Source organism: Euwallacea similis, chromosome 3 (genome assembly GCF_039881205.1).
Source record: "Euwallacea similis isolate ESF13 chromosome 3, ESF131.1, whole genome shotgun sequence".
In the NCBI taxonomy this organism is placed as follows: domain Eukaryota; kingdom Metazoa; phylum Arthropoda; class Insecta; order Coleoptera; family Curculionidae; genus Euwallacea; species Euwallacea similis.
In genome coordinates this window covers 4,249,672-4,261,622 of record NC_089611.1, presented here as the reverse complement: position 1 = coordinate 4,261,622, position 11,951 = coordinate 4,249,672, and the positions used below count along the sequence as shown (strand labels likewise).

Genomic DNA, 11,951 nt, shown 5'->3' with positions numbered 1-11,951 from the left:
TTTTGCGTATCAACTGAGTATATGGGCGCCAAAGCTGAGATTTTCTTTTTATCGCACAAATTTCGTTTGCAAAAAATACAACAGCCAGGATGGAACAATGGCATTTTTGCTAATCAAAATTTGATTAACAAAAATGCAGTAGAACTTTGTTTTTGATAAACTAAATATATCCGGGATTTTCTGACATGATCGGAATTCTTTTTGCTTGAGTTCCAAGCTTCAAAATATTTCGAGAATTCCTAAAGCAAGCCAAAAATTGTCCTAAGAGTAGCAGAGAAAACTCTCTTAAAGCGGTTGTTGATAAAGGCTTAGTATCTTAATGGTCATCTATTCGAAGGCATCAAAATCATTGGAATATTTCCAAATATTTATGTTAGTAAAATTTATTACCTCGGAAGCAAAAAAACTGAAAATGCTCGTGATCATGAACTTCGAAAATTTCCCACAAATTGAAAAAAATCCCTATAGGGGACGTCCATGAATGCTATTTAGTGATCTACAATGTTCAGGGAATGCGGAAATTAGTATTCGAAAACATTCTTGCGGGGTTGGAAAATCCAGATCGACTAAAACCAATCTATATTTCCTCAAGAATTCAATTTTTTATTAATTCTAACTGCCATTCTTTGATCAAATTCATTCCCGTCTTTTTTCAACAACAAATTTTTAAACGCTTCTGGAAATTAGTGTTAACTGGCTCATTAGCAATGGCTTTGAAAATGACTCATCCTCGTTCTTCTTTTGGTGAAAATGAGACTTGAATCTTGCTGAAATCGTGCTGTTATAAATAGTTTTATAGAGAAAAATTGTTTGAGGATAGGTGGAACTAACCAAAGTCAGTATGAAGGTAAGAAAAGTAGGGAATACTGATATTAGCTACTAGGTCAGTGGGTGAAACAACAACAACAAACAGGGATTCTAAGGAATTTTGACCATATACAGGGCGTTTCAAAAAAGTGAGTGCCAAACTTGAAGAGGTTATAGAGAACTTTGCTATAGAAAATTTTTATATATATATATAAACCCAGCCCTCTAGTCGAAAATTAATCTTTTTAGTTCTGGAGCAATTTTCGTCTAAAAGTGGACATTAAAACACATGGATATTTATGTAATTTTTATTAAAAACAACGTAAACATATTAAAGTTATTATAATGGTTCAAAATAATGACCCCTAACCTCGTTACATAAATTTGTCCGTCAAGTAATCACACACAGGCTGCCATTAGTCTCTCCAAGACTTCCTCATGGGTAGCTACAGCAGTTTCACAGACTAAAGGCTTGATGTCACCTCAGAGGAAAAAATCCAACGGAGTTAAATCGGGACTTCGCGCTGGCTAACTGATAGGTCTTCTTCCGATCTACCGCCCAGGAAATTCTAGGTTTAGGTGATTCTGCACATGACGGGCAAAATGCGTAGGTGCACTGTCATGTTGAAACCACATTCTATCCTGTATCTCCATAGGAACGAAGTGGCTTATTTCGAGTCTCAAATATTTTTCCAAAAATTACACGTCCAATCGCAAAGCTGCTCGTTTCGTATAACTAAAAAGATTACTACGTTTACAGCGTTCTTTGTATAATACGTCGAATTGCTTTTTCATGAGGTTCGGCATGTTTGGTTGTGGCAATCTCTAAATTTCATGACATTACGCCGGACAATTTTTGAAGTTTTATTGATTTATTTTCCGTCCTGCATGATTTCATAGAGTTACCAGCCGAGTAGAAGATCAAATTGGCAGAAGAAAAAAAAATAAAACACCGTTTCATTCTATAAAAACAGTAACACGTTTTATTATACTTTATAAGCGTATCTTGACTATGACTAGCTGTACATTATACATATGTATATAGAGCGATATTTTATACATATTCACAAATTTTTTTCGAAGTCGGCCCTATAGGGACGCGCCCTACAGGCCGACCCATTTTCACACTTTTTTATTTACACGTGATATAAGTATAGACATTTTCTTTGGTGTATAGAACGTACCCATCAAATATTATGTATTTAGAAAGCATATCCATTTTATGTTGGGTGTTTGAGGCATAAAACACGATGTTATTGGCCGCGATCAGCAGAGTCGTATGTCGGAATTTCTGCTTAATGTTAATATGTAGTCACGTTTAACTACCTCTGCTGAACGTGGACATCATTTTTCAGGCCTCAAAGCGTTGATTTGAAAGTTTAGTTTCCTAAATTTGACACATTATGTTTTGCCTATTTATATTAGTATTAGAATTACCTGGGAACTATTAGCGATTATTTGTTAAGGTTAAACACCAAATTGTGGGTTGGCTTTTGTTCTAGGAGGTTATATAAATTGGAATGCTACTAAACTCAACCAACTAAACATGTGTACACATGATATGACGGTAACAAAAGTATCTACATTCTTCAGTTCAGTACAACTAGAGTTTTCAGTCGATTTTTAACAAACTAACAATAAGGTTTACCCATTTCTCTTCATTTCGCTATACACAGAGGAAAATAAATAACATTAGCGTTCTGTTAACAAGCGGATGATATTACACAGTTTCGTGACCAAAAAGGCGAAAAAGTACCTGCGACAAGGCTTCGTTATAAAAAATCCCGATTTACATTTTTTACATTATCTACCTACAAGATTCCGACATGAATATTGTCTACAAACATTTATTACTACTATAAAAGACCCGTAATATTCTGCCATAAGTTCAGTTTAAATATATATTTCCCCTTTTGTTTTCCTCATAATTACTAAACCTAATTCTAATGAAAGACGTAGGATATACTCTATTCAGAATAGAAAGCTGTTCCGTATGACTCGTAGCAGTCCACACGGACTATCGTACCGTGATAGCGTTTAACGTTTCCGGCAACAGCTCCCTATTTAATTCATTAAACTTTTGTTTACATCCAATGGTAAACAAGGCGTTTGGAGGAATTTTAAAACCTATATCTATTATCGACATTTATTTATAGAGTCGAAGTTTTATGTTCCGCTTTATCAGATGTCGTAAGGCCAAGGTCAAGACTGTTTCAATTAAACCGTGTGTGAGTGCTTTGGACGATAAAAGGTTTCTGAATGAACGATAAGAGCTTAATTAGCCGATTAACGATTCCTCCAAGGTATTTACTATGGACCTACTAGGCCCCGATTGTCGAACTTTACCGAGTCGAGATAAGTAGCGTAATTCAGACAAATGTCGAAAAAAGGTTTGTTTACGATGAGGTAATGGGGAAGTGCACAGTTTGATGCGGAAGTGTACCGAAAAGACGAAAATTCGCGCCAAAAAAAAAGGATCCTCTGCATATTAGACACGAGGAAAAGCAGTGAAAAGCTGAGAGTATGTTGCTGTATTTTTCGATACGCCTAAACCTCTTTTCTTATGATAAGGTCATTGGAAATTACGAATTTCCTGTCCTCAGATGTTGGGAAATACGCGGAAAATCAAATAGGTATTTTGAACTCTTCAGAAACTTCACTGAAAAGTAAATCAAAATTGTGGCAATAAAGTGGCAAAACCGAGTCAAAGAGGGAACGTATTAATTATAAATAAACAGATCAAATCGAAATAAATGCGAGCTCTTCAGGACTAATCGGAATTAAACTTAAAGCTATAATGCCGGCACAAGAAGACATTTCGTTTATGCTAGGGAATTCCAAATTTTTCTCATTGACGACTGCTCTTCACGAAGTCTTAATCGATTTCTTCTCGTATCGAAATAACCTGAAATATTCAGAGTGGTTTTAAGAAGTTCAGTAAATAAATTTCCCAAATTATTCCCAGCAGTGAAGGTCCCACCATCTCGGTCAAAAGTTGCTCGATTTTGAAAAAAAGTAGATGAGTTCCTACGCGACGCGTGAAACTGAGTTAAACTTTCCCAAATTAGCCTCAATGGTTTAACTCTATAACCAGGAAACTTCCAATTATAAACTTGCGGTAAATTTAATGAAATTGAATCAAAAATTACTAGGTCAGTTTAGGATAGTTAGGCAAATTTGAATTACGTATTTAGAGCTGCATTTAATTCAGTCGAAATTGCGCATAAAGTTACTTAGTCAGAACTAACCTTAAAGTGAATCTCCCTAGCCCTAGCCATGAACATTTGTACTAATAAAAATTTTAATATTATTAAAAGTATGATAAATAAAGAATCAAAGAAGAGATATTAGTATTAATCCGAACTCTGCAGGACTAACCCGAATTAACCTTTTATTTTAAAAAAATATACTTTTAAAAATTTCGAATTGTTTAACTCCTTTAATTGATACCTTGAGATGGAGGGTTGATTCTCAACTTCGTAAATTTCTGAGGCAAAATCATGGGAAAGGGGCCCCAACCTAAATAAACCTCAACTAGTAATAACCCAAGTGTATCCTAATTAAAACATGTATTTATGAGGCACTATGATTTTAAAACTAACTTGGGCTAACCTGTATTAACCTTGAGGTTAACATGAAGGTTGAAAACCGAATTTCTCTGGGAGAAAGATTCCCATTTTTTCCTTCTATAATATTTCAAAGACTCAGAAATTCTGAAACAAATCTTGCATGCCACTGTTCAAAAACGCTAAAGCTAACTTAAATTAACCCGAACTAATCGCAGTTACCGTTAACCATGAAAATGCTCGTCAAAAACCCATTATCTATAGGAAAGTTTCCCTGTTATTCACTGCCTACATGAATCCTGACGACACACAATTAAAAGTTAACTTTGACTACCCTGAACTAATACTGAGGTTACACCAAACCGAGCCAATACGTGCTGAAAAATCAAATCTATAGGAATAGTTTACTACTTAATAATTCTACCCGGAGTTGATCTGAACGAATCCCGATAAAATTCTCCAACTCCTGTAGCAATGTACGACTTTGACTAACTTTAAAGTGGACCTCAATAAGACAATGCTATCTGAAGAACTGAGTTAGTTGAAACTATTTTAAGTTGATTCATTTAAAATTAAAAGCTAATCCTGAATGAATATTATGTAAATCTGCAGTTTCATTGCAGAACAATTTAGAACTAATCTAAATCTGAAGTAATCTGAATGTAGGTGAGCTAACCTAAACTATCCTGAAACCAAGAAAACGCTGAAGGCCCCGAGGAAAATTTCAATTAATTATAATTAAACAAAAATAAAAGTCCTTTGGTTTGGAGGCTTGTCTAGGCTAACCTATACTAGCCTTGAATTGATGTGATTAATGAATTAATCCTCAAAAATGTCCGGACATATAGTGTGCAGTACTGATTTATAACACGATAAAGATGGTTCGTTTACAACAATGTAAAACCCAAGATCTAGCTGACTTGTTCCTACCATCACCTTTGACAAGATCATTAAATCTCCACCAAATCTGAGGTCGCATATTAAGCACCGTTTACAAGACAAATCTGCATGTTAAAAGCGCCTTTAAATTTAATCTTAACTAACGATTAAACGAATTTTACAACTTTGCCATCCATGACCTCAATTTTTTTAATATTTTTATATCAAAATCCACTTTATATGCAACCGATTGCCTTAAATTTCGTAGGGAATTTTATTGTTGCCATGCATGGTGTTATTCAACCTCCATTGTCTTGTTCAACGAGGTTATTGATTTACTGATGTATACTTAAAAAGTTTATTGTTCCGATGGATACATTCGCACTTATTTGATAAACAAAAGGTGGCGCAATTTAACTCTGGTCTTTATCTCTATCACTAAAAAGGAGAGTACCACCAAGCCTGCGAGTTCAGCATTTCAGAGTGGCATTTGGAAATATTGCCCCATCAGGAAAAGCCGGCATTGTAATTGGACAATTATGTTTTCAAGTAGGAAATGTCTGATTTACTTGTACATTTAATGGGTAATTAAAGTAATGACTTCATTGGACCAAGAACCATGTAATCTAAATCACGAAGCATGAGAGCAAATTTATTGGCGGAAATTGTATTGGACTAGAAAGCCGGAGGCAGTTGCAAAAAGACATCAAGAAGACTTTGTCCATTTTGACAGAAACTTGCACAAGCACCGAAGCATAAAGAAGAGACATTGAAAAGGTTTACAAAGAATTCTCAGGATTTGGGACGGCTTTAGATGACTAAAGGAATGACTTATTGGTTTTAAACATGGCGTGAAGCATTGTTAACAACGACACCTGCAGAGAAGAAAGGTTGGGGATTGGTCTAGGCCTAGGGGAACTTTTAGGGAAATAATGGCTCTTTCACACAGGTTCAAAATGAATCGGAGATAATCATAAACGTCTGCGATTATTAATGGTAGAAATCCCTGGAACTCACTAACGCGCATACCTCAAACTCTCATAATTGGCCACTCGCATCAGAAATTCTATCAGAAACTGTTGCAGAAGTGTCTCGACTAAAGCTGTTTAGACATTCAGAGGGAAAGTTCAAATTCAGGTTAGTAAAGAATCGTTAACTAAGCGGCAATAAGCCTATACTAGATCGTAATCACTAAGCCCAAAAGTGAGCCTGATTAAGGTGAGTCCAGATTGAAAATCGTTAAGACTAAAAAGGAAGTTGACTTGGGTTGGTCCAAATTGGTTAAGAAAAAACATGAAGTCAATCTAGATTAGCAAAATTAACATAAATCATGAAATTTGTGTGGTATAATTGGACGTCAAGGTTCTTTTAACTGCATTTCAATGGGTTGTAAAGACCAAATGTTACCTCTTATGCGAGACCTCATCACTCAACAAAAAAGCACTTTAATGGAATCAAGGGAAGATTGTGATTCTGAACCAGTTTTTGCAAGTAACTAACGCATCCTTTACATAGCTAAGGGCCAAGAAATCAAGGTACAGTTAACTTTACCTTGAAGTTAATTTCCTATCGATGCAAAGGAATTGTTTTTCTATCGTGCAGTTACTTGGTGCTTTGATTTTTCAGCATTAAGGTCCACATTATGGAAGGTACTTTCAGTCTCTCTTAAGCTTTCAGACACTTCAGTAATCACACAATATAAGCCAAGAACATCAACTACATTTGATAATTAAAGGTCGTGTTAAATGGAAAAATTGACCGTTAACCAGTAATATACACCAATTATTCAAGCACTTTTTAGCAGATGATCCGACATTTCAATGACTACCCAATACGGCAAAAATTGTTGCGAAATTGCCATTTTTGAAATGTTATTACTGGGAACCGATGGTGCACGTTTTGCCAAAGAACCGTGAAATTTCATAAACTTGAGTAGTTCGTGATTTTTCTATCTTATATTCGAATATCCGGGCGTGCCGTTAAAGTAGGTGTACCTAGGGGAAACGATTATTTATCTATCAAGTTCATTAAGCGATTCCTTAACGCACTTAAAGTAGTGGCAGAAAAAGCCATTTTAAAATTAGTTATGTTCTCTTATAGCGAAATTATTTAAACTGGTGTGCGGTAAAGTCAACATATCTCATGCTCTAGTCACTTTACGAGATTGTTGATCAATGGACGCCAAGCACAACCACAATCAGCGTGCGGTAAAATATCGCTTATCGCAGTTCAGGTTTGTTAGGTGAACAGACCAATTAGTGATAATATATATGTAAGTGTGCAAGTTTTACTGAAATGCAAAATTGTACGGAAAAGCATGGAAAGTACCTGTGAAATAAAAAGTGGTAAAATGTTTTTAGTGTGTTAACTAAGTGTAGGTATGCCGTTGAATAATCTAATTGAGGAGCTGAAATTGAGCAGCGTTGAATCTAATAATAAATTATAGCATGTAAATTGCATCCAATAACCCATACAGACATGCATATTATCCTGAATTAACCCGTAGTTTCAATTTCCTTACTAAAGAGATACACCTTTTGAACTTTATTTTCACCTTAGTAGGCCGAACTAACCTGAGCGAGATCCCGCTACTGCATTTACTTGACCTGAAAACCCTAACTTTATCTCGAACCTAATTTCCCGTCTCAGGAACTAACTCAAAAACCAATCTGCAACTTGAATCTAATAGTTAGGAACCTCGACTAATCTAATATGAATCCCTGTACTTACCAACCCTCTGATCTATTGGCACTAACACTAACCCGCACATCCGCTCCCAACTAACTAAGAACCTAAACTGACCTTCAGACTGACCAGAATTCTTGGCCTCTACTTTGCATCCCCTCTCGAGTCTGCAATAATCCCATCTTGCCTGAATTTGAATGGTGGGCAACCCTCATAAGATCGTCAATGGCGGAAGCGATGGGTTTACGACATTCAAGGTGACGAGGAAGATTTATGGATGGTTATGTGCAATTCCATTGGGCATAGGAAAGTGCCTAAACCTAAGCCTGCGAATTTGCATATGCAAACCGGATGCTAAGGCCGGCTAATAACGAATTGACGCTCGTTATTCAATAAGTAAGTTGGTACTTGTTAGCTACAACTTTCTACCTTATATGAATCAATTACTTTTCCTTTATGGCCAGTTTACGAATCAGTAGTTAATATTTTAATTGGCCGGTCGAGGAATCATTATCAACTAATTTATTCCCCTTACAAACGATTAGAAAAGTGGAATAACACATGATAATTACAACTGGGCTATTACTTTAAGAGTTTACGAGATTGTGATACTCAGACCGAATATTTGAATGTAAAATCGTCTCCAAAGCGACTGAAATTAAATGCGTCGACATTAACAACTAATTGTAAGTGATTCGGATCTTGGCTTAACGACATCTCATACGACGTGCCACCTTCATCATTAGCCCTCTCAACAGCATGGCGTCTTTATGGCACCTTTAAATTCGTATAAATTGTTATACTATGGTTATTAAAAATAACAAACTTTATGGTACCCATATCCAGAAAAAATCATATAGTTGTAATGAAAAGCCCTGAGGTTTTTATGGCGTATTAAAAGACATATCCACCTAAAATGACTGCCTATAAAAACTACTTTACGGCCACCATCAGGGAGCATGGTCCTCGGTGGGTTTGGCCACCAAAAGTTTAGCGAAGATTAGGGTGGTAGATAGGCAGGCTAGGATATATAAAAATATATGGATATAAATTGGTGTACAGACGATAGGAATTATTAACAACTGTCGTTAATTATTGATAATGGCTGGAATGTCTTGAAATGTGGATATTTCGTTTCAATAAATTTAGTGCGAATTTGGTATGATTAAAAGGATTTTCAGAATGGGGATTTTCCGAATTTGCTATCTGGGAGTTTTCGAGATTATGTCAGAATTTTAAGTATTATTAACTGGGATATGCGCACTGCTTCTCCCAAAGCACACTTCACAGGGAACAGTTTGGTCTGCTTCACGCATTAAATAAAGTACTTTCCCCCTTTGGCAACACTTCGAACTGCGGTGAATGAATGTGAAGGAAAAACATCAACATATATTTATAATCCGGTTGCCGGCACCGGCAGGAAGTGTGAACTGCACGCGGGTGTAATTACGGGGTAATGGGAATATAATATGGTATGAACGATATCAAGATTCGAAATCTGTAATCGAGGATTCATACGCTCTGTCTTCCGAAAGAAACTATCAGAGAGATTCGGAAAGAAACTATCAGAGGAAAAATGGTATTTTCGCTCCGTAACATCTTTGCTTGATGCTGCCGAAGAAAACGCATGGTAGCTTTACTGCGAACAGGAGGCTACTTGCCTACTTGGTCTTTAGAAGGTCTATTGCGATGGCTTTGATTCAGAGCAATATAAAATGGATTTATGCAAAAGACAGGCTTTCGTCCTTGAAAAATGTAGAGTGCGCCATAAAAGTCCCTAGAAAATGCTGTAAAGATCATGTAACCCTCTGTGTCTGGTTGTTTCTCATAGCACGCAGTGATAAATATAGAACTTTTATTTGATTTTATTACTATTGGGGTTAAGCTCGAGATTATTGTGTTCCTAACAAAAATATTTTTTGCCGTCGTTTATGGTTTTCTTGCTATGCATGGGCCTCTTTATGGGACCCGTTATCTTGCAATTTTTTTGAACGTTCATTCATTCGACTTTTTGGATCAAACTAACAACGAATATACATTTCGGAAAAAATGGGTTTGGACATATCCGGGTTAAGGAAATTTCGGAATTGTCGTGGGATTACTGAGGGTATACCCCCGGGTTATTGCAGAATTTAAAGCCGCCTAAAATAATCAAATAATAGTTATCAAATTTGGCTTTTTACACACGTATTATCCGTATTTTCTTCTTTGTCAATGCACTTGTCCTATCTCCCTTGACATAATTTTTGGATGCTTTTTGGCATTCCTACCCACTCCTACCCTAGATTGTGTAAGCTTGGCAGAGTGGATGCATTTCGGCATTTAAACAGGGAATTTTAATAACTTGTTAGTCACGCAAGAGCAGCTGCCATTCGCACATCAGGGCTTTTAACATTTTATAAAAATAGACAGTGAACTTTTCAGTTTGGCATAGGTAATTGAATTACGCAGGAACCTTTCCAAATAGGTTCCGGTTACGACATTTTGATATTTGGAATTTGAATGTTGAGATTTCTGTGTAAAAGCACTTTTTGGTCTTGACGCTAGGGGACCTCAAAAAACGTACTTTTGAAGGTACAGTCTTTTAGTCTCTACCAAAAAATGAATAAAATGATCGTTTAAAAAGTCGAGACATTGTCGCAAGTACTTGAGAAGAGCTTCTAAACACATAGCTAATCGGAAAGGCTTTACGTCGAAATTTTCGATGAATCAAACTCGTATCATGTGAATGAAATTTAGACGTAAAGCGCTGTCGTAATCCTAAATATTACCATGGTTAAGATCACTAATCCACATAAATCAAAGTCGTAAGGCTATTAGTCGGAGATAAATACATGCACAGCTGATGTATCATCTGGATCACTACTACCACGCCCGAGACGTCGGGACGCTTGCGCCGCGTCGCTCGCCAACGGCGGCACAAATTACACACTATTATCACAAGAAGGGTGACGGAAACCACTAGAACCAGCCTCCGCTGCTCTTTTCGACCAGCACGAACCCGATCGGTAAAGAACCACGATATCACAGCGATCACACATTATAGCACACTTGCTGAATTTGATGGGGAAAAGTCGAGGCCAGCGGGATGGCCGAACCGACATAGGGGTGCAGTCTGTGGGCTCTTAGATACTGCCGGTACTTTCCAGACAGGATGTGTTTGTCCTCGGGTCGTTCCGGCGAGCATTCTGGATCGGTCCAGAGACTGGAATCCCGGTTGGTCACAGATGAGTAAGCGGCACAAGCCGTGGCGAGCATATCCCTTTTACAGTGAGGTTGGCAGGGCGCCATGGGAGGTTGGGGGTCCCACAGGGACCGATCTTGCGTCTGGTACTGCACGGGATAGGGGGCGGCTTGAACGGGGACTTGCTGGGGCAGCTGTTGCCCCCGAGGCATCCCTCGTCTCTTCAAGGCAGTGGCAGGTCTTGCGGGCAGGTTGTTGATGAAGGGACTCCTCCTCTGACTCTCGATCTTGCGGAAATAGCAAGGATGGATCATCAGCAGCGGTTCGTTCCTGACTCCTTGAGGGGGTTTGGCTGCGTTGGGCAGCTCGTACTCTACACTGCAGTCCACATGTAATGGTCTGGAGTAATCCTTCTGAACTGTGGGTACTGTCCTTTGAGCTGGGGAAGCCAGCTCGTATGACACTGGGTAGCACGTTGCCATCGCGTTGCTCATTGATCTATGGCCCGATCTCGACTGCTGCGTCTGACGATCGGTCGTCGTTTCTGCGATCCGCGTGGAATGGTGGGGGTAGGAAATCGATTTTCCTGACATAGCTCTCTGGACCGTCTGCGGAACGTCTATGCCTGGACTACGTCACCGTGATACTAGTGTCGGGGCTTGCCGACGGTCTGGCCGGTTAAGTGCAGCGGTGCCAACTCATCGGTCGGCAATTCCTTTGAGACCGCTAAGTATTATAAGTACATTTATAATTTGTTTCTTCGGAATCACTTGAAAATATGCGAAAACTCCTGACCGAATTGGTTCGAACTTGCTTCCTGACACATTCTC

At 37.9% G+C, this 11,951-nt stretch overlaps 1 protein-coding gene across 1 annotated transcript; it reads right to left on the bottom strand.

The window, feature by feature from the left end:
- Nucleotides 1–1,762: 1,762 nt before the first annotated feature.
- On the bottom strand, nucleotides 1,763–11,746 carry corto (centrosomal and chromosomal factor corto). The gene has a single exon (XM_066406509.1). It carries the CDS (start codon nucleotides 11,712–11,714, stop codon nucleotides 10,971–10,973), a length of 744 nt encoding a protein of 247 aa, XP_066262606.1. The 5' UTR covers nucleotides 11,715–11,746; the 3' UTR covers nucleotides 1,763–10,970.
- Nucleotides 11,747–11,951: the final 205 nt, after the last annotated feature.